The following is a 23,080-nucleotide window of genomic DNA, read 5'->3' as shown; positions in this document are numbered from 1 at the left end:
TGCCTTAACACATTGATCTGTAGTAATATATGTGCCATGGAATTAGGCTACATCAGTTTTCATTACTGCACAGTAAAATGAACATCGTATTGTGCCATTGTTTTTGATCAAATCTGCCTCAGATTGTTTGTAACTTCACTCTAAATTATTTAATTTTCCAAAGGATATACCCTCAGTGACACCTCAAAGTAATATGTAAACATTGGTGATATGAAAATAACCCTAGTATGAACTGTTGCTCAAAATATAGGCAAACTATTAGATAAAGCATGTGGCATCCAGTGGTACCTATCTGGCCACACATTGCAAATCTGCTACGTTGAAATAAAGCTGCCCCAGGGGAAAAATCCAGAAGAGATAAAATCCACTAATTGGCATTTACTGTATCTATATACACTCATGATTCTTCTGATGCAGTTTTGGTTTCAAATTAATGGAGGTTGATAGTGATACTTACATGAAATTGACGCCAAGAAAATCAGTGTCAGTGAACCCAAGGAAGCAGACGTGTTGGAAGTGGGATAACACTACCATCTGGTGAGCAAGTGGGAAACTTTTTGTTGCTAATGCACAACCAAGTCCTGCAGTGGTACTTCTGAGTAAAAAAATCTCATAAAATATGTATGTGGGGTAATCAGGTTGTTAGTTTTTAACTGTTGCAAATCGGCAACGCCTGCCTCGAGAGGGTTAATCTTTTTCTCTTCCACAGCATGTCTTCATCCTGTCTTCCTTCTCTCACCCCAACCGGTCGCAGAGGATGGCCGCCCCTCCCTGAGCCTGGTTCTGCTGCACGTTTCTTCCTGTTAAAAGGGAGTTTTTCCTTCCCACTGTCGCCAAAGTGCTTGCTCATAGGGGGGTCATATGATTGTTGGGTTTTTCTCTGTATGTATTATTGTAGGCTCTACCTTACATTATAAAGCACCTTGAGGTGACTGCTGTTGTGATTTGGCCGTATATAAATAAAATTGAATTGAATTGAAAATTGAATATAAATAGTTTTTCAAACAACAAACAACAAATTTTATTTTCCAAAATAACAACAACAGAAGGTAGTTGTTTCAAATTTTTCTTGAATATTATACGTATTAAAAAAAGCTCAAGACACTACAATAGGCCAGCAGGAAGAAATTCACACATTGAAGGAAGCTGTAGATCCACATATGATAAAGCTGAAATTTTTGTTGAAATAGTCCTGATTTATCTGTTTCTTTTGGGGACACTCGGCAGTTCCAGAGTTGCATTTTATTAAAATAATAATAAGAAAAAAAAATAAGGAACCCCGTGTATACCCTATACAACAATACACTGAAAATTTGACAAATAAAATAGATGAAATTGCATTTTTTGTGAGTTATTTAATATTAGATAAATGCAACTGATAAGCACAGATTTTTCATCATTCTTATATGCTTGGGTCAGCGGTAATGGTAGCAAAGCTGTCTTTGCCTGCAGGGGTGCGGAAAGGATTTTCCAGGGTGCGGAGCTGGGTCTCCAATTTAGTGAGCCTGACCTCCAGAGCTGCAAATATGCAATATGCCTTAAAAGTATCATTATTACCTAACGAGGCAGAGAAGTAGCGAAAGATCTGACACACTGAGCATTGAGGAAAATACAGGAGCAACAAGTGAAGGAGCCACTGGCTCAACTACAATCTATAATAAGCTAGAAAATTCAAAAGGACAAAGTGAATAAATAATGTGAATATAATTGCCAAGTGATTCAACGAGTTTGACTTTTTGCTGGCAATGTGGACCAAGCTCTCATAATGTGCCAGAATATCTTTCTGGAGCTGTGGCATCACCCTCAGATGCCACAGCATCTTGTGGCATCATTTCATGGACTCACCATAAACAGCTGTGAGAGTGCCACTAGGGATGCCACAGCTTGGTGCTGAGGGCACAAAGAAGAAGCAGAGCCGTTTCACATAGAAAAGTCTACGAGATCAAAGGCTGACTTCTTGGCACAAAATGCATTCAAATTACACGAAATAAGGTAGGTGTTACTTTCGCAGTCCACTAGGGGCCAGTAATGCAACTGTAAGTTTGTTCAACTGCTATAAAGACCCCAGAGGAAGAAGAAAAAGAGCGGGGCGGGGGAAAGAAGCTGAAGACCCTGTCGCTACCCTGCAGTGTTCACTTTTCTAGCAACCATGGCTGGAGCAGAAGAGATGAATAAGTATCGCTCACCTCTGGTGTCCAGATACGCCAGCAAAGAAATGAGCTACAACTTCAGCGACAAAAAGAAGTTCACCACCTGGAGGAAGCTGTGGATTTTCCTCGCCAAAGCTGAGAAGGTTTGATATAGTCCGCGACCTTTACAGAGCCCTATCAAGTTTCCTGCTCTAAACATAGTTATAAGGAGGTCTTAAGAGTCGTGCGCATGCTACCCGGTGCTGACTGAGCAGACTGCTACCATACAGTAATCAGTGTCTTTGTCTGGAAGTCATAGGTCATATTTTAAATGAACATCTGTCAACATTATTATGAGATTCTATAATTGAAAATCTGCAGTTTGTATTTTCCCATCGCAGAGCCATCGTGAGCTTCGACACGCATGCGTACATGTTCTGAATTATTTGAACAGCTGCTGCTCTCTCGACAGCGAATGTTCCTGTGAACGAAAAGCTCTTCAAGTGGGAAAATTAGTAACAGTTACTCTGGCTAAATGCTGTTGTGTTTGTGGTGTCTTCTCTACTGAGGTTTTTTTTTTGACCTGTCTGACCTATGACCTATGATATTTGCAACTTTTCATATTTAAAACACAATGTTAAATCTAAATGTTAAATATTAAATCTAAATGTGTAGGCTAACATGCAAATTTATTGTATGGATCAACGGAAATACCAAAATAAAAGCTTTCCGAAAACCTCCGGTGCAAAAGTGTGCCGGTAGTGGTCAGACACGTTCTCACTCCCTAAGCCTAATATTTTACGCTAGGTGACAAATCGTCAACATTATATGCTTTCTGGTACCCAACACATTCCTACATGACGGCATCGGAAAAAGGAGAGCACATGAGAACCGTTTGGACTCAATCTACACATGTTCGTTCATTTTCTGAAAATCGCTTTGGAAAACACTATTTTACATCATTTAACAGCTAGTTATGGTTAGGGATAAGTTTGGTTTAGGGCTGGAACACATAGCTGGAACGTCTATTACGACGGGACCGTCATTCCACTGGAATTCAGCCATAACCCGGCGGGAAAATTAGTAACAGTTACTCTGGCTAAATGCTGTTGTGTTTGTGCTCTCTTCTCTACTGAGGTTTTATTTGACCAGTCTGACCTATGACCCCTTTGACTGGAGCGAGGTACTCTATTATCTGGAACCAATCTGTAGTGCTGTAGGAATCACGTGACTACGGTGTCCCAACAGAATACAGTCCAGTCTAATCAGCATATTGAGCGCCTGTGCCTCCTCACGAGGACAGCACATGATGATCAAAACTGGAGAAAAGACATGCTGACAGACTAATGACTAATGAACAGCAGGCTGTTTGCTATCAGCTTAGCAATGCAAGTCACAGTGTGACTTTTACCCAAACGTCCTTTTCATCAACAGAAGAGCCAATACTGCAAATATGTGTATTTATAATAAAACTTGTATTTATATAAAAACATATATTTCCATTTGTAACTGTTAATAAATGAATATCTTAAAAGTAAAAAACTGTATTATCAAGAGTCAAAAAGCTCCACCTCCATTCCTGTTTGTCATCATGTCTCTGTGTTCAATGTTCTCCTCCTCAGGCTCTGGGTCTGCCCATCACTGATGCTCAGATTGCAGAGATGGAGAGCCATGCAGAGGACATTGACTTTGCCATGGCAGCTGAAGAAGAGCGAAAGCTGAGGCACGATGTCATGGCGCACGTCCACACCTTTGCACACTGCTGCCCCACAGCTGCTCCCATCATCCACCTCGGAGCTACGTCATGCTATGTGGGAGACAATACTGTAAGTATGACTATTGCATAAATAAACCCAGCAGTGATGAGTTTTGACTCTTTAAAGCTTCTCATGTTTGTCATTTCTGTTCTTCAGGATCTCATTGCATTGCGTGATGGCTTCAACATCCTCTTGCCTAAGGTGAGACTCACCTGTTTGTCCAGAAATTCTATGAAAACAGTGCAAATGAATATATTAATATCAAACAAGCTTGTCAGCTAGTTTTTTGTTTTTACAGTGAGTCCATTTAAAAAAAACTAACAGGACATTTTCATTGAATTCATGAAAAAATATATTTAAAGATGACAGGACAGGCTATCCAACATGTTGGTTACATTTATTACGCATCTTCACTGCTTCTGGGAGCTAAAGATCAAAGCTGGCTGTTTGTAGCCCACGATGTAAAATAAGTTTGACACCCTGATTTGCATCATTAAAGGCTTGTTTTTCCTGCAGCTGGCCAGAGTCATCGACCGGCTGGCAAACTTTGCAGAGGAATACGCCGACCTCCCCACGCTCGGCTTTACACACTTCCAGTGAGTCCGACTGCAGCTGCAGTGTTTTCATAGGCCTTCATCAGACTGATGGAGCTGTCCAACTTTGATGTCAAACACACCCACTGTGCCCCTCTCCTGCTCTCTGTACAGGCCTGCTCAGTTGACCACAGTGGGGAAGCGAGCATGTCTGTGGCTGCAGGATTTGGTGATGGATGTGAGGAACCTGGAGCGAGCCCGCGATGATCTTCGTTTCCGTGGAGTCAAGGGGACCACAGGCACCCAGGCCAGCTTCCTGCAGCTCTTTCAAGGGGACCATGACAAGGTATAAACAACCATAAGAACCACGTGGGTGCTTTCTGAAGTCCCACAGCACCGTATTGTGATGACTTTTTAATGTCAGTTTTCCTTTTGTGCCACCAGGTGGAAGAGCTTGACAAGATGGTGACAGAGATGGCTGGCTTTAAGAAGTGAGTATCAAACTCCTGTCTCCAATGTTGACTGACATGTTTTTATAACATGGTCCAAGTAGGAACAGTTTGAAACACAGGCTATAACTCATTTGTTCCATTCTTATCCAGAGCCTACCTGGTGACTGGACAGACGTACAGTCGCAAAGTGGACGTAGACTGCCTGTCCAGGCTCGCTAGTTTGGGAGCTTCTGTGCACAAGGTGAGGAAATGTCTACATTTAGTGGTGGTTAAAGAAACTTGGGTCTTGAGCTCAGGATTTTCAAAAAGCTGATGTAACTGAGTCTAAACTTTTGCTGTCATCTGCTGTAGATCTGCACAGACATCCGCCTGCTGGCCAACCTAAAAGAGATCGAGGAACCTTTTGAGAAGGAGCAGATTGGTACGTTCGCTCATTCAAAAGCACTTTTTACCTGTTAAACTGTGCCTCAGCCTAAAGCTTTGCCTGCTCCTCTTCCAGGTTCCAGTGCTATGCCCTACAAGAGGAACCCCATGCGTGCAGAACGCTGCTGTAGCTTGGCCCGACATCTGATTGCGTTGATGGCCGACCCCCTGCAGACTGCCTCAGTCCAGTGGCTGGAGAGGACACTGGATGACAGCGCCAACAGGTCAGCCCACAAAGACACACTTACACTGCTGTGAATTTGGTATGATGCAGTTCTCCTCTGTGAAGTAGATATTACATCAGTGTGGAAGCGTACAATAAATAGTAGTGAACAATGATTCCCAATTACAGGATTTGTACGGGTGCTTGAAATCCTTAAAAATGCTTGAATTTTAAAATTTTTCCAGGTCAAGTTATATAAGAATCAGTCCATTCACTGTCTGAACAGAGTTTCGTCATGTTACTTTTGCACTTTTTTGCATGTTCTGGCACATGTTGTTATTACATGGCTTGATTAAGGTACACATTAGGCTGATATCTGGGGCCAGAGCTGAAACTGTTCTTGGCCAGCAGTGTGTCTACAACTGGCCCGTGGCTGCACACCACCTATGGATGGCCCACACACCACAAAGAATGACTGCCTTTTTGGTGGCCCAGCTCAGGTTTGCCAGAGGTAATCCACACATGGGCCAGCACAGGACCACCAGTGTGTATGCAACTGGCCTTGTGCTGGCCCATGTGTGGGCCACCTCTGGCAAACCAGGTCTGGTCCACCAAAGGGCCGTCATTCTTTGTGGTATTCGGGCCATGTGTAAGTACATTGTGTGGGCCTGATCCGGGCCATACCAATTTTGCTATGTGGGATTATGTTCAAAGCCTGTTCCAGTCAGTGCTGTTCTCCATGACTGTCTTACTGTGCATGATGTTATTAGCACAAACACTTTAAAGATAATCATTTAGGACTTTAACAATAATACAGACAACAATGTAGTTAAACAACTTACAGTTAGTTTTATTGAGAATTAACTTTAACCTGTTAGGCCTCCAGGGGTTTTCTGAGCTTTTTTTTTTTTTTTTTGTTTCTTCAAGTGGAGATGAATATCTTTACAAGTTGATTTGTTCACATTTGCACATCTTAATTATTAAGAGAAATGTTTTTTTTTTTTTTTTGTTTTTTTTTTGAGTTTGTACACTATATGCATATAACACAACCATTTCCTTTCTCAGTATTTTTATGCAGTGTGTTTTTCTCTATTTTAAAGGGGGGGAAAAAAGGACATTTAAGTTGACCTAAGACAGATCTTCCCAAAGTGTGGGGCCCGCAGAGCCATTGCAGGGGGGGCGCGGTATGAAAAGCAAAAAAAAAACAAAAAAAAAACCCAACGCTTGGACACTGCTAGCAGGGGGCGCCCACACTAACGCAAAGCAGGAGATGAAGCATCGCTGAATATGTTTTCCCACGCTGGGCTCTCCAAATCACAGACAAACAGTATCCCACAGCTGTTTATGTGTTTAAACCCATTTTGCTTTTTTGAGGCTTTTTTGAAAAATGTATTGATAGCAATGTTGAATATTATTACACAGGAAAAAAACAAACCAGCGACACGTAAAATAATCACACCGTGACGCCTCTGCCTTTCTAAATGGATCGACAGTAACTGTGTGTGTATATGTAAGCCTGTAAAACCTGAAGATAGTCAGAGACAAAATACTGTAAATCTATCTGCCATTCTGCTATTCATCTCATGTAAACAATAACGTGGCGCACCGTGTGACGTGAAAAAAGGCACATACCATTGACATTGCGTGACGAACTCTGTATTCCTCGTCCACACGTAAACGCAAAAAAGGAGTTTTAAAAAAATCTCCGTTCTCGGTGATTCCAAACGCCGTTTACTTGTGGACAAAACAGCTGCGTTTTCAAAAATACCCGTGTATGTGTGCACGTAGCGCAAAAGAGTTAGTAGTTTATTTCCTTACTACCTGTAATTTATTGCAGATTACTTGTATTTGCTTAACTGTTTACTAAATGTTTGAGGTGTGAAAGAAAAACGCAATGGAGCAAAATAAGGGTGTGTGTGGTTGGAGGATGTGTTTATGCGTGTGCGCGAGAAGGGGGGGGGGGGGGGGGGTCGCGAACATTTTTCTTGTCAAACAAAGGGGACCTAGCAAAAAAAGTTTGGGAACCACTGACCTAAGATGATTTGTTTTCATTTTTACATGGTCTTACTAAGGTGATGCTAAGTGAAACATGCATTATTTTATTTAATTTTTTTTGGTAATCTACTGGAAAAGCTTGAAAATGGACCTTGAAAGTGCTTGAATTGGACCCTGAAAAATGCATATGAACCCTGCACTTAGGAGTGGGTGTCCCAAGTGGAGGGCCACAGTGACTGTCCACTTTTTTTAAGGAGACTGTTTTTAAAAGTGGATTTCTCCTTCATTTTTTCCACTGACTCTTCAGGAAATCCATGAGAGTTTGAGGCCTTGAACAAAGCCAAACAGCTAAGAGAGGAATTGTGGCCATGAAGGGAAAATGGAAGAAAACCTAAAGGGGGGAAAAAGAAAAGAAAGCAAGAGTAAAAGACGATGTACATAATTGCGTTAATGGTTAAAGAACTACACATCCTACAATGCATTGCACATTGTTACCCAGGATTCAGTGGTTGAGTAAAAAGCTGTTACTTGTGATTACTGATGGTTTCTTTCCTCTCTTCTCTGCCTTGCTCCTGTGCAGGAGGATCTCCCTGCCCGAGTCCTTCCTGACAGCAGACATCATCCTCAGCACGCTGCAGAACATCACAGAGGGTCTTGTGGTCTACCCCAAAGTCATCGAGAGACACATCCGCCACGAGCTGCCCTTCATGGCCACAGAGAACATTATTATGGCGATAGTGAAGGCAGGAGGCAACAGACAGGTAGGAGAAAATACCCTGTGAGGAGTTCTCCTCTGTGAGTAAGAATGGACACAATAACAATTTGAACATAACTGGATGAATGCATTTTTGCTTGATCAGGAGAGATGGTTTACTGGGCAGAAAATGCCAGCGGTAACCAGAAAAACAGATGACTGAAGTGAGCTCATCTTACTGACTAGTAACCAGTGTTTTGACCATTTAAATGAAGAAGCTGATTACCAATAACCAGACCTGACATGGAGACCCAACAACATGGCTGTTAAAGTCAGCTCCACCTTAATGTTTCTGTTTTTTCCTGTGTCTCCTTCAGGAGTGCCACGAGAAAATCCGTGTTCTCTCCCAAGAGGCAGCAGCTGTGGTCAAACAGGAAGGTGGAGACAATGACCTGCTGGCCAGAATCCAGCGAGACCCCTACTTTGCACCCATTCTAGGGCAGCTGGAGGCTTTGCTGGACCCCAAGACCTTTATTGGGCGTGCTCCACAGCAGGTACAGCATGAACAGCCTTATTTTTGTTCAGTCTGACAACAGATGAATGTTTACAGCCAAGCTGCAGCTCCCCTATTACTGCAGCTGTGTCTGTTGACCCCCTTTGATGATAGTTTGTTTTCTTGTTCCTGCTCCTCTTCTTCAGGTGAAAACGTTCCTGGCTGAAGAAGTACGCCCCCTACTGGAGCCGTATAAGGCCAATATGGACGTCAAGGTTGAGCTTGTGCTTTAAAACATCAGTGATGTCTTGAGCTGGTTTTATGGTCGAGCAGAGTTTGCTGTCCACTCCACTCTAGGGACTGACCGTCTGTCTGCCTGGAGCGAGCTCTGTTGTCAGATGGAGGCAGCGCACAAAGTGTGTGGTACAACCAGCGTGTGGGCCGCTCTTGCTTGTACTGTTGTTGGTCAACCAGCCGCAGTGGAGAGTGAAGTTATAACAGATGAGATGAAGCGAGACTGATAAAAACAGTAAAATGGGGGGGGGGGCGGCTATCCATAACGTGAAATTTCAAGTTGTGTATTTCAAACTAATTTCAAGCTAAAATTTAGTCATGGCTCTGCCAATCAGGAAGGTCTGTTGAAGGTATGTTGTGCTTTTCTATTTTTTTATTTTTTTTATTTTTTTTTGGTTACCGGGAAGAAGAAGGTGGAAAGCATCAGCTGCACAATACTCCAGCTGCTGGTCATTAATGAGTTAACCACTGTGTATTTTCACACTGGATTTACAACTGATGAAATCTTGTGTTGCTAAAAGAATCACATGACATTATCAGCACAACAGTAATTTGTTCTTGTTGACTATACATTGATAGGCAACTGGTGCTATTGCAACCTGCCTGGTTGTTTCATTTGTCATTGACGCAGTATTATTGTTTGCTTGAAATAAATAAAACATAAATGCTAAAACTGTTTGGGGTGAATTTATTAAAGCTATGCCCTCTTTATAGATGGGAAGCAAACGTTCTGAGTGCATGATGGGGTTTAACAACATTCGTCATCAGCTGTATCCTTTTGTGTCCAAATCTATCATAACACTGACTCGAAGTCCTTTAAACAGATGAAGTCAAGTTGCTTTATCTCACACTCCACTACATAATTTGCCAGTAATCCATTTTTTGTGTCTATTATGCATTTTTTGACTTGTTCATCACCATAATAATGTTCTCTGTGGCCATGAAGGGCAGCTCGTGGCGGATGTGTCTCTCGGTGACTTTGGGGTAGACCACAAGACCCTCTGTGATGTTCTGCAGTGTGGTGAGGATGATGTCTGCTGTCAGAAAGGACTTGGGCAGGGAGATCCTCCTGCACAGGAGCAAGGCAGAGAAGAGAGGAAAGAAACCATCAGTAACGACAAGTAACAGCTTTTTACTCAACCACTGAATCCTGGGTAACATTGGGCGACCTTGGCTCAGGAATCGCATCTGTAACCGGAAGGTCGCCGGTTCGATCCCTGGGCTCTCTGTCCTGGTCGTTGTGTCCTTGGGCAAGACACTTTACCCTACTTGCCTACTGGTGTTGGCCAGAGGGGCCGATGGCACGATATGGCAGCCTCGCTTCTGTCAGTCTGCCCCAGGGCAGCTGTGGCTACAACTGTAGCTGCCTCCACCAGTGTATGAATGTGAGAGTGAATGAATAGTGGTATTGTAAAGCGCTTTGGGTGCCTAGAAAAGCGCTATATAAATCCAATCCATTATTATTATTATTATTATTATTATTATTATTATTATTGTGCAATAAACACTGTATCACAATCATGAGTCTTAATTGTAGAGATTTACACCAACTCTGTGTTGATGAATATGGAGTCCAATCTATCATGACGTCATTTGAAGCTCAGCCAAGCATGTCTCACTTATAGCTGGTTAAATGTTTTAGTTATAATCTCACCACTTCAACCAGTAATCTACTACTTCCAGCTGGTAAACCATTTAACAGCTTTGAGTGACCAAATTCACCTTTCATGATGTTTACTTAATAAATAAAACAGTGTTTGCACTTTTATCTTGCTTTTAGTTAATGTTAACCCATATTGCCACTCATAGCTATACTTTTAGCAAATCATACTTTTTTCTTTTTTTTTTAACCACCCAGTCATGGTTTATTTAACCAATACCATTTTCAAATTTGTTGACTTTCACTCAGGTGTTCAAACATTTTTTACAGTAGAGAAAATTTCTTCATGTAAAACCTGGCTAACGCAGAAGCTAAACTTGAGCTACCTAATCCTAATTAAGAATCATTGTTCCCTACTTATTGTATGTGTCTACATTAATGCAACATCTTTTTCAAAGTTCAGAGTTATAGCATCACATCAAATTCACAGCTGTGTAAATGTGTCCGTAGTATCTGTACAGTCAGGACCTGGTAGCATGCACATGATTATTAAGACCACCTTTATTCTCTGCAGACCCAAGAAAAAAGACATGTGGACTGCATCATATTTTCCTACACTCTCATCTGGTTGGGGCTTCCTTTTCTTGATTTCTGGAGAGAACGTATTTATCAGTTCCTCGGTCAAAAGGAGTTTGAACTCCAGGTACTGGGAGGAGTTCTTTTTAGAATTTCAAAGTTCTCTCTGAAGCCACGAGTTGGAGTAAAAGCTTCGCATGTTTGTTGTTTGTTTTCTTCTGAATCTCATTGCACTGCATGATGGTTTCAGCATTCTCTTGTCTTAAGGTAAGACTCACCTGTTTGCCCAGAAGTCACACAGGTGAGTTTGACATCCAGTTATGCATCCCTTAGATTTTGGAGTAGCAACAGCAGTATTCTTTCTTCTTCTTTTTTCTCCTGACAAAAACAAGACGATAGTTAAATACTAATGTACGAGGACAAAACCTGTGATGAAACTATCGCTGATTTAAAAAAGAGATGAGAATGTTCTACAGGGATGAGATCCAATCAGAATTGAAAGTGTGTAGAGAAGCGGGGTGATTTTAGAAGTTAGCCATGCACAATTTGATCTGTTGCCAACAAACAGGGTGGTGGAAACTCCTATGCTCCCAGTTTCTCATGAAAAGTTGCCTACCATAGCAGTATAGTTTTGCAACATGGCATTTGGGTCTTCTAACTAAAATAGGAACATAAATAGCACCATCATTGCCAGACCTGGCTCACATCTGGTTGACATACACCCTGCCATGACACCAGTCAGTCAGAAGTGCCAGCTTGATGCCGGATCTGGGCCAGACCTGTTTTCTATGAGCCTGGGCCACATAAACCAAACCAAAATCGGCCAGATGTGGCATGCCATTACACAAACAGTGCTATCTACGCCAGGCCTGGCCCATATCTGGATGACATACCACTTACCATGCCAGAAGTCAGCCAGCAGTGCCAGGTTGACTCCAGCTCCGGGCCAGACCTGTCTGCTATGTGGGTTCAGGAGTGCCATGAGATGATCATGTTCAAGAGGCAGCAGCTGTGGTTAAACAGGAAGGTGGAGACAATGACCTGCTGGCCAGAATCCAGCGAGACCCCTACTTTGCACCCATTCTAGGGCAGCTGGATGCTTTGCTGGACCCCAAGACCTTTATTGGGCGTGCTCCACAGCAGGTACAGCACAAAAAGCCTTATTTTTATTCAGATTCTGGCAACAGATGAATGTTTTCAGCCAAGCTGCAGCTCTCCTATTACTGCAGCTGTGTCTGCTGCCCCCTTGGTGACTGTGAGGACTGTTAACAAACTAATGGTATAAAAATGTTTTTTTTTCTCCCTGCTCTTCATCTTCAGGTGGCAAAGTTCCTGGCTGAAGAAGTACGCCCCCTACTGGAGCCATATGAAGCTAATTTGCACGTCAAGGTTGAGCTTGTGGTTTAAATCCTCTGCAGTCAGGGGATGTGCCAGCGTGTCTCATGACTGATTAAAGATTTTTATTATTTTATTATGTTATTTTATTTATTACTTATTTATTTTGTCCATTTCAACTGTTTTTTTTTTAAATGACAAAAACCAACAAAACAAACAAACAAAAAATACATATATCAATCACCTGGATCACCTGTTGAGAAAGGAAAAAAAGAGAAAACAAGCAACAACAAAAAAAGAGAGCAATATAATAAACAACATCACGATGATCTATGTGAATATAACAGTAAATACTAAATATTGAATATTATTGTAAGATCGACAGCACACAGTTTGCTTTGAGGTAGGAGCCAAAAAGGGTGTAGTTTGTGTGAGCACCCGTGTGTACACCTGTGAGCATGAGCGCACTTGTATGTAACAGGTTCCTTCATGTAATGATCTGCTAGAGGGTGTGTGTGTGTGTGGGGGGGGGGGGGGGGGGCACAGCCCCGTCCTCCAGGGCGTGAAGCAGGTATGGAGGAGATCAAGACTCCAGACATCCAGAGGCCCCCAGAACACAAGAGACCAAGGAAGACCAACAGAGGGGCAGCTGCGCCACTGTCCCAGTAAGAGCTGAGGAGAGTCCCAGATGAGGGGTCACTCAGCAGCTGTGGAGCAGAAGCCAGGGGGGGTTGCAGTGACGCGCCCATGAGCTCCGCCGGCAGCCAGCTGCGCCAGAGTGACCGAGCCCCAGGCCGAAAAGCCAAGGGCACCCCGAAGGGGCCCTAGCGAGCCCCAGGCTCCAGGCCCCTACAAGCAGCGACCAGGAGTGAGCCGGTGCGTACCTGGACGCCCATCCCTGGACACAAAGAACCACCGATGTCTGAGGGCATCTGGAGACATACATAAATAGACACTGTACACACAATCACACTCCCCAAGCGTAGTCTATAACCCAGGTCTAGGTACCCTTGCCCCTGGAGGGGGAAACTACACCCAGACCCAGGTAGTGTTACCCTCTTCCCTGGGGTGGAGAGAAGCAGACCACCCCGACTTCCGCAGCAGCAGGGAGGCCCCACAATCAGACGGCCAACTCCTCCTCCTAGCCCCCCCACCCCAACAGGCAACAGAGAATGGGGTTGTGTGAAGACTCCAAACCTCCCTCAGCCCGCTCATATGTAGTGTTGATGCATGTGTGTTCTAAGGTGCATTTAAAACCCAGGAGGGCATGGAGCTACCTGCCCGAGAGCAGCAGGTAAGCGCATAGCCCCTCCTGATAGCCCTCAATGTCTACGTGTATTTAAAATTGAGTAATACACATCACATATTCTCCATAACCAGTGTGATCGTATTTGCTGAATGTTGTTGGAGAAAGTTGAGTCATGATTTTGATTGTGCAATGTCATGGAATAGCGTCCAATATGTCATGTCCTAGGGTCATTATGGGAGTGGTGAAGTTACTGAGTTACTATTTAAAAGCTAACAGAGAGCTACCATTCAACCTGCAATCAGTCATCCCTCATCACAGAGTGAGTATAAATGCCTCCTCTTTCACTCATTGTTACTCTAACTTAATGTTTTGGTGTTGTAAAACTGTTACTTTTAGCCACGCCTTCTGCTGTAGTCGATATGTTCTTTAATAGGTTTCTTTTTTACAGTTCAAACTTTGTTTTGTAGAGAAGGTTGCTTTGATTTTGTTGTATCTATCTCCACATGCTCTATAGCAGCATGCAGCTGTGGGCATTGCTCCCCGTCTGCCTGGCTTTCTTTGGCACTGCAGGCATTTGGACTGTGTGAGTGTTTCATTTCCTTTCTTAACTCACTTCTCATAAAATGTTTTACCTTATTTCTCAAACCCAAACACATTGGCAGTGGTCTTTATTCAGACCTCTTGTCTGTGTAAATCAGTACAGCAAATGTGGACGTATTCACAACCCATGTGTTGTGCTGGTGTCAATAAATGCAACTATTCATGCCTTGAGGTTGAGCTCAGTCATGCCTCTGTGAAAAGCTGTGGGCAAGCAAACTGATAAAGACATAAAACATGCAGTATAGGTTATCTATAAGGTTTGTCTTCAGTTTAAAGTACATATTTAGCTTAGGATAGGTGCCTAAAGGTACTTTATATTAAACATCTTGCTTCCACGCCTGCAGGATTTGCACTACATCTCTCTGTGAACTTTCATTTTTATGTTAGCTATACAATTGTTGATTAAAATATATTTTATAAGATGTGTTCCAATCTAACCAAGACCACATTAAAACTAAAAATAAGAAATATTACATGTTTTTTCTTGTAGTATATGCATGTGTTAGGTATCCCTCAGTTAGTTATTTAGTTGATTACCACCATGTTGGACCAACTTTTACTCTCAGAACTGCCTAGGGTCTTCATGGTATAGATGCATTACACATTAGCTTTAGCACTAACACACTAACTGCAACAGTTTAGCTAATATAAATTATATTGCTAAAAGTATTTACACGTTTAGCTTCACATTCATGTGAACTTGACTGATATCCCATTTTTAATCCATAGGTTTTAAAATGATGTTGGCCCACCCTTTGCAGCTATAACAGCTTCAACACTCCAGGAAGTCTCTCCATGTTTATGTGAATTTTTGAGCATTTTTCTTTTTTTTTGTGTCCCGTTTGGATCTATAGCCATCAGAATTGTTGTCTTAAGGCCATGAAAGATGCCAAGCGGATTTATTTTACCAAGTGGATCATCATGGCCTTGCCATATTGGTCCATTTGATTGACCTTTATTATAATTATGAATTTATTTTATTTTCAGTTGCTACAAACGGGACAGACATGACTGGGGGATAGGACAGGGAGAAAGAATGAAAGAAAGAGAGGGAGAGAAAGAAAACCAAAGGGGAGAAGAGACGGTGAGAAAGGGGGGAAGAAAGAAAAAAAAAAAAAAAAACACCTGGGTCACCTGTATGGAGAAAAAAAAACAGAAGAGAAAGCAAACAACAAAGAGCAACATAATAAGAAAAAACAGCACCATCACAATAAACTAGCTAGCAGTAGATACTAAATAATAAACGATATTGTGCAGCACGCAAGATAGACAGCGCACAATGTGCTTTGAGGCAGCAGCCAAGAAAGGTGTAGTCCGCGTCTGTGAATACCCGTGTGTACACCTGTGTGCATACCTGTGTGGATCAGCATGCTTGTATTCCAAAGGTTTCTCCATATAATGATCTGCTAGGGAGTGTGGGGAGCCACAGCCCCGCTTCCAGGGTATGAAGCAGGTATGGAGGAGATCAAAACTCCAGACATCCAGAGGCCCCCAGAACACAAGAGACCAAGGAAGACCAACAGACGGGCAGCCGCGCCACTGTCCCAGTAAGAGCTGAGGAGAGTCCCAGATGAGGGCTCACTCAGCAGCCGCGGGAGCAGAAGCCAGGGGTAGTTGCAGTGACGCGCCTGTAAGCTCCGCCGGCAGCCAGCTGTGCCTGAGTGACCGAGCCCCAGGCCGAGAGGCCGGGGGCACCCCACCTCCGAAGTGGCCCGAGCGAGCCCCAGGCTCCAGGCCCCGATAAGCGGCCACCAAGGAGTGAGCCGGTGTGTACCCGGACGCCCACCCCCAGACACCATTTTTCTAGAAGCACATTTGCGAGGTCAGACACTGATGTTGGACGAGAAGCCCTGGCTTGCAGTCCCTGATCGAATTCATCCCAAAGGTGTTCTGTTGGGTTGAGGTCAGGACTCCTGTCAGGCCAGATATGTTCTTCCACAGCAAACTCGCTCACCCATGTCTTTATGGACTGTGCTTCGTAAACTGGTGTGCAGTCAAGTTGGAACAGGAACCATCCCCAAACTGTTTACAGTTAAGTTGGGACCATGAAACTGTCCAAAATGTCCTGGTATGCTGATGCATTATGAGTTTCCTTCAACGGAACTAAGGGCCTGAGACCAACTCCTGAATAACTATGCCATAATCAAAACCACCAAACTTTGCACCTGGCACATTGCAGTCACAGTCGTTCTGCTGGCATCTGCCAAACCCAGACTTGTCCATCAGATTGCCAGACGGAGAAGTGTGATTCGTGTCTCTAGAGAACATGTCCTCATGTCCTTATGTTATATTAAATTCTCTCACAAATGTTTGTAGAAGCAGTCTGCCTGCCCAGGTGCTTGATTTTTTTCTACTCGGTCCTGGTGGTTTTCAGGTGTTTACACATCTGTCTGTGTGTGCACTGAGTTTAACATGAGAGCATGACAACTATAAGGGAAAATGACTAAACTTATCAGATTTGGGGATGACATTAAAATGAAGACTGTGCAAGAGCTTGGCATGGTCACAAGCAGTTTTACTCAAGTTTGGGAATCTGCAATAATAAGTATGCTTGGCTTCTCAAACAGTTATATATGTATATAAAAAATGTTTAATCATACCCTTGCAAAGGCACAAACATTCAGCAGTCACCAACAGCCTTATTTCTTTCCATCAGATTTGCAGTAGCTGTAACAAATGGATCAGTCAACCTAACAGAGGGAATCCCGTACATCAGGTCGGTGTAAATCCTTTCTGTTCCAAGAGCCGAGTACAGAATAAAGGACTTAAACTGAAATAACGGTGAACTGGCAGGCTGCTGTCGTCATGTTCACAGCCTTAAAGGAACCTCGTGATTCACTAATTTGTCTTTCTGCTGCTAGCCAGTGTGACACTTCCAACCCACAGAGCTGTCTCTTCTCCCAGGTCTGCAACATCTGCTGCTTTTTAGGTAAAAATTATTCAAATAAATATCCCAATATAGAGGAAGAGTGCTTGCTATCTGATTTCATTTAAATTCAACAGCAGCTGCCATTTGTCAGAGCTGTAGTTTCACTTTGATTCTCTGCAGCTTTGGTCATTTTTCGTTCGTTTCGTAACCACCTTATGTCCGTGTTTCTCAGCCCTGTGGGTCGTGGCGATCCGTTTCCAGCAGGTCAGAGACTATGGTGATCACGGAAAAGGCAACATTGCCAGCATTGTTTTAGGATTCACCTCCTCCATATCGATCTCCGTCACCGGGAACTTCCAGGTAGCACTTTTATCTTGTGAACTTGTTTTACTCTGTTAAAGATTAAAACTTTATCCGTGAAAAATAACATGAAGATGACTGTATGCTAATCAAACTCTCCACTCCCCTCTGCTTGTCCTGTGTAGCAATCAGTTTTAATGATTATTCACACTGTGGGAGCAGTCCTGGCTTTCTTCCTTGGCCTGGCCTACTTCTGGGTACAGCTGTATCTAACTTATCGGGCTCAACCATCGCAGGACCGATGGTGGGTGGGGCCTGTCAGGGCGACCTTCTGCATCATCTGTACCGTCACGGTTATTGTTAGTATCCTTCCTGTCTTCAAACTCCTTCATGCAATCCAAGATAATGCTTTTGCCCATAGTAAGAATATTCAGTTGTGGAGAATTTTTAAATTTGTATTTATTTATTTATTTTAATTTTTTTTACATTTTAAGAACATTTTCAGTTATTTTAATTTTAAAGAATATGTCCAGAATGAGCTACCTATTTCTATATCACCTAACTTCAAAATATATCTATTAAATTAAGATTTTTCTTTAGTTTTTTTTAAAACTTATTGTTAATGCAACTATCCAGTTGTCCAACCACATGGTTGCCACTTAATGTATTTAGAAGACACGGTAAAGACAACCTGTAAAGTTCAAACTGAGCATCAGAAAGGGGAAAAATGGCGATTTAAATGTCTTTGAACATTGAATTGTTGTTGTCGCCAAACATGCTTGTTTGAGTATTTCGGAACCGCTGATCTGCTAAGAATAGGAAACTGAGGGTATGATTCACGTGGCTCACCAAAGATAGACAACAGAAGACTGAAAAAAACGTTGTCTGGTCTCAATTTCTGTTTCTATTCAAATGGTAGGGTCAGAAATTGGCACAAATAACGTCAAAGTGTGGCCCAATTCTTCTTTGTATCAAAGGTTCAGGCTGCTGGTGATGTAATGGTTTCTGTTGCTACACTTTGGGCCCATTAGTATCAAATGACCATCATTTGAATCCTACAGTCTACCCTTTTTCACCACAGCGTACTAATTTTCACTTTATCCTACCAGTGCCATGTCACGAAGCTCAAATCATCAAAAATTGGTTTGTTCAACCAATTCTCTCAAAACACATGAACAATCACCAGATCTCAATAAAATAAAGCACCACTGCATGTTGAGGAAAGGGACATTTACATCATGGATGTGCAAACGACAAATCTGCAGCCACTGTGTGATGCTGTCACGTCAATATGGAAATCTGTACTATGAATACAATTTAAGCGGATAAAATGGGTCCAACCCAGTACTTGCAAGGTGTACCTAATAGAGTGGCCAGTGAGTGTTGATACGTTTGTTTTAACACTGTATTTCTAGTGCATTGCAATAAGTGTTGAGGACCGCTGTAGATTCATGAAAAAATACTGATACATGCAGTATTTGCTGTGACTGTGGTTTCCCATTTCTTCGAACTTTTTTAAATGACTGAATTCTCATTGAGCTCATATTGAACCGTACTGTGTGAAGAGCTATTTCTCACATGCATTTTAAATGAGCCCTCTCACTGCTGTGACTATACATCCCTATACACAGACAGTGTTTGGGCTGAGAATAAACACTATAGTGTCTGAAAGCATCAATGAAGCAGCAACTAGTGTTAGGCTTACTATTGAATTTACTCTGATGTGCGGTTGTTCAGCATCGTGCTCCTTAACTGCTCTTCTCTCCTTCAGTGTCCATTTTCCACATCACAGGCTTTTCCTCTGGAGCTGCTGCGTGTGAATGGATTCTGGTGATGTCGTTCTTCTGCCTCTTTGGCCTTTTTGCAGCCGAGTTCAGACACATCGACTGCCACAGCCTCACCGTACAGAAGCAAATGTTTACGAATGACCGCAGCCACGCATCAATAGAAATGAATGGTTATGTTATAAATACAATTAGCTAAAAACACTGTACTGGATCTGTGTGCTAGTACACATGGTTCAGAATGCATTATGTTCGGTCATTATATATAGAACTGCTTTTTAATTTATTTGCATGTTTTCCATTTTGAAGACTCAGTACGGCAGATCTGTTTCATGATCTATGACAGCATCTTTTGATGTGATTCATCATGTTTATGTCATTACTATCATTAGTAAATTATTTTACTATTACACAGTCAACTACCATACGGGCAGCATTTTCTATTTATAAATTTTTAGAAGAATTTCAAATAAATAACTTGGGTACAGAGACGCGTGTCTATCCTTTTATTATTTTGAAAATTTTGTGAATGCTAGTTTTAGGTTTTGTTCTCGTGTTAAATACAGAAAATAGACAAAAATCAGGTACTTCTTCGTCCCATACAGCAATAACCACAGACTAACACATGATGGCGCTGTTTAACAATCTTAATCTGCTACAACAGCCTCTACATGATCCCTCTCTTATTATTTAAGCCACTTCTTAAAATCATTCATATACCCTCTTTTCCTCTCTTGCGTTTTCTTATTTTCATCTTCATGATGTGAAATCAACTGGTGATTGCACGCAGTGAAAACCAGTGAACATCAGCTCTTTTTCTGCAGCATTGTCCACCTGTCAGCTGGAGGAAGCTTTAAAAGGAGGATGGCGGTATGGAGGAAATGTTGAGTTATTGAGAAAACGAGAGAAACAAAGGCCTTCATATGGCGTAACACACGAAAGAGTACTGTAAGATACATTTAAAATGGTTCATTCTTGAGTTTTACCTGCACTTTAAACTTCCTTTTTTATAATTGTCAGAAACACCACCGGCCAGCGGGGGTGCTGTTGAGCATTTCTGGCTGCTGATCATTGGGCTGCTGGGAAAATGCACCTCTGGTGGCATGCCAACATGTTTTTTTGTAAGATACCTCCAATTTAGAAGGAGGTTTCGCATTCACTGCAATTTGTCAAGGCTATTTGCAGCGGGCAAAACAATGAAGCTCTCATAGCTGATGCTGATAGTGGGAGAGGTCCTACTCTTGGCTCCAGCATGCAAACTCTTTCTCTCATCCAAGTTCTTTATTTATTTTAGAATATTATCTCAGGGTCTGTTGGTAACATCTTGGTCGTGCTTTGTGAACATCAACATATCTAATTTTGTTTGTATCTTTATTTATGTCAACAAAAAATCACTAGGGGTATGGTCGAGATGGGAATAGTGGGCCCCCGGTGTCCTGCTATGTTTCGGGAGCATTCTTTCACATACTCCACACTGTGTGATGTAACCAGAGGGGGGCTTTGATGAGCGGGCACAGGGAGCAGACGGACAAGCCCGGAATTCTATGGGAATTTTTCAAAGTGCTGTTCATTACCAGTGTTCCTGCTGCAGGCAGCATGCAGGGTTTGAACATTACAGTCTCATGATCAGGGCAGATTAGAAAGAAGATTTAACTTCCTGACGTTACTCCAAAGTGCATGATTTAAAATAAGTTCACCCCTTATGCCGGTCTTTTTCTGCTTATGCTGAAATAACAAAAATGCTCTTGAGTTCTTGCTGCTTATAATAAGGAATTCAGAAGGAGGCCTTTTGGTGCCAAAACACCCTTAACCCTGCTGTTTTCATTAGTGAGTATAAAAGGCTCCTGATAAAGTAATAAAAACTCATAAAACCACCAGTAGCGACATGCAAAGACTGGGAGGCCCTTGATGTAAATGTCAGAAAAAAAGGTCTGGATCCTCTATTGTAATATGGGAGAACATGGTTTATGTGGTGCCTGCCTTGTTGCTTTTGACTTTGAGTCAAGAAGAAGGTAAGAGCACACTTGCTCTCAAGGCCCGCGCTGTAATCTCTCCCAACACCTGCTTATGCCCTAGTCTGTCTTATCCTGGCAACAGCAGAAACAAAAGCACTGCTTTCCTATTGCGGAGCGGAGTAACTGCCTCCAAGTTCACTATCAGACGCAACCGGCAACCCTCGGACGCTCCGGTCTCTCTTTAACGCTGGTCTTATCATCGACGAGCCAAATCCTGTGCACTTCACATCGAAAGGCCTGCTCTATCAGCGAGACAGCAGAATCTGCCAGATGAAGGCTCAGGGAAAGGACTGGGAGTAAACTGTTTGAGGAGAACGGTTGGTGAGTCCAATACATAGGAGACGGACACAGAAGAGAGATGGGATTGTCCAGAATTGAGAGATCCACAAGCAGATACAGAGACCTAGTGACAAGGAAGAGAGTCCCAGAAAGATGGAGTGTGAGTGATAAAGATGGAAAAATAAGAGTGGGCACCAGCAGCCATGATCTCACCCTCTGCTCCGCTCTTTGGCACCGTCTTCCAGAAAACTGCCCTTTCGCTGAAAAATGCCAAGTGCACCACATTCCAGCAGCCACACAAAGGCCCTCCCTCGTCTCAGCTGCACGGGCACAATCAGACAAGGGATAATTATATAATTAGGCTGGCTGGTGGCAGACAGGGACTCTCAGATGGTGTGTTGGTGTGTCATATTTACGTTATCAGACAATGAGGAGAGTTTGGCCTTATCAGAGGAGGCAGCGGCAGAATGTGTGTGTGTGGGGTGTGTGTGCTCCAGCTGTGGCACTTAGGACCAGATTGTCACGATAGAGAATAATAGTGGGTCGATAGAATGACCTTCACTCCATGGCAGGGCAGGGATCAGAGAATGTGATATGTGACGACGAGGTGGGGACTTTTTTGGGGGTCCAACAAGCTCCATTCTCCAGGACTGAAAAATTAGGACAAAGTGGAAAGGCTAAAAATTGCAGTTCTTCGAATGTCTACTTGAAGCTGAGTACAAAAATCAAACCTTTGCTGCTTTTTTACAACCTGGTCTTAGATTTTTTTAAAGGCCTTTTCTATGACTGAGGAATGCTGACCAGTGCTGGGTGTAACGAGTAATCACATTACATATCTCTGTAACACTATAATATGAAGTTGCAGCTACTAAAAATAGAATTATGTTGTTACTTGAGAGGCACAAGTTTATCCATAGGGCTGTTCGATATAACGATATTTATCGGATGACAATATAAAAACATCTATCGTTTCATTTTACGTGGTGTCGCAAAATAAACTGTTTACGGCAATATTTTTTCATCGTTTTGATCGTCACTGTAGTGACTATATTAATTTGTTAAAGTTCTCTCTTTCTCTTATATTTAATATAACCACACTACGGACGGACAAGCGCCTGTTTTTTTGCGTTGTCGTTAGCAACATAATCTTTTCACAATAAAGTTCAAGATCCTGTTGAGACTTTTCAAAATAAACGGAATCACGTGAAACAGTATGCAGAGTCTTTACGGATGAGAAGCAAAAAAGAGTCGTCAGGTGCTAAAAAATAGGTTAAAACAGTCGACTCCAGATACATGACGTCCAGCTGGAAACACTTCATGCAAGTCAAGCTGCCCGAGATTCACAGAATTTACAGAAAATGTGAAATTTTTGTGATTTATATCGTTATCGGGACGATAGATGTCTTATATCGGGATATGAGATTTTGGTCATATCGCACAGCCCTATTTATCCATAATCTGTTTGATGGGTAGACAAGTTAAAACTCCTCTGCAGGACAAAGATAGCAGAGGAGTAGAGATGTATACATGAGTTTGAATT

At 42.5% G+C, this 23,080-nt stretch overlaps 2 protein-coding genes across 2 annotated transcripts; both read left to right on the top strand.

Moving 5' to 3' along the window:
- Window positions 1-2,096: 2,096 nt before the first annotated feature.
- adsl (adenylosuccinate lyase) lies at window positions 2,097-9,166 on the top strand. The gene is made up of 12 exons (XM_085403406.1): window positions 2,097-2,293; window positions 3,752-3,955; window positions 4,043-4,087; window positions 4,403-4,482; window positions 4,594-4,765; window positions 4,864-4,910; window positions 5,022-5,112; window positions 5,223-5,292; window positions 5,371-5,518; window positions 8,033-8,213; window positions 8,524-8,700; window positions 8,846-9,166. The coding sequence occupies exons 1-12, from the start codon at window positions 2,150-2,152 to the stop codon at window positions 8,930-8,932; spliced, it is 1,446 nt and encodes a 481-aa protein (XP_085259532.1). The 5' UTR covers window positions 2,097-2,149; the 3' UTR covers window positions 8,933-9,166.
- Window positions 9,167-14,196: 5,030 nt separating this feature from the next.
- On the top strand, window positions 14,197-19,626 carry tmem150b (transmembrane protein 150B). The gene is made up of 6 exons (XM_085405143.1): window positions 14,197-14,276; window positions 16,950-17,009; window positions 17,155-17,222; window positions 17,395-17,522; window positions 17,648-17,825; window positions 19,234-19,626. The coding sequence occupies exons 1-6, from the start codon at window positions 14,197-14,199 to the stop codon at window positions 19,443-19,445; spliced, it is 726 nt and encodes a 241-aa protein (XP_085261269.1). The 3' UTR covers window positions 19,446-19,626.
- The last annotated feature ends 3,454 nt before the right edge of the window (window positions 19,627-23,080 follow it).

The sequence above is a fragment of the Rhamphochromis longiceps genome, linkage group LG4 (assembly GCF_057381845.1).
Source record: "Rhamphochromis longiceps isolate RC_006_pf linkage group LG4, R_longiceps_female_GT1.1, whole genome shotgun sequence".
NCBI lineage: Eukaryota > Metazoa > Chordata > Actinopteri > Cichliformes > Cichlidae > Rhamphochromis > Rhamphochromis longiceps.
The sequence above is the reverse complement of the archived record's forward strand: the minus strand, read 5'-3'. Positions and strand labels throughout refer to the sequence as shown.

Bases quoted from the DNA above. Each gene is read 5' to 3' on its own strand.
- adsl (XM_085403406.1), top strand. From the start codon at position 2,150: ATGGCTGGAGCAGAAGAGATGAATAAGTATCGCTCACCTCTGGTGTCC. The intron at 5,293-5,370 runs GTACGTTCGCTC...CTCCTCTTCCAG, and splicing joins TTTTGAGAAGGAGCAGATTG to GTTCCAGTGCTATGCCCTAC. The intron at 8,701-8,845 runs GTACAGCATGAA...CCTCTTCTTCAG, and splicing joins TTGGGCGTGCTCCACAGCAG to GTGAAAACGTTCCTGGCTGA.
- tmem150b (XM_085405143.1), top strand. From the start codon at position 14,197: ATGCTCTATAGCAGCATGCAGCTGTGGGCATTGCTCCCCGTCTGCCTG. The intron at 17,223-17,394 runs GTAAAAATTATT...CGTGTTTCTCAG, and splicing joins CAACATCTGCTGCTTTTTAG to CCCTGTGGGTCGTGGCGATC. The intron at 17,826-19,233 runs GTATCCTTCCTG...TCTCTCCTTCAG, and splicing joins TACCGTCACGGTTATTGTTA to TGTCCATTTTCCACATCACA.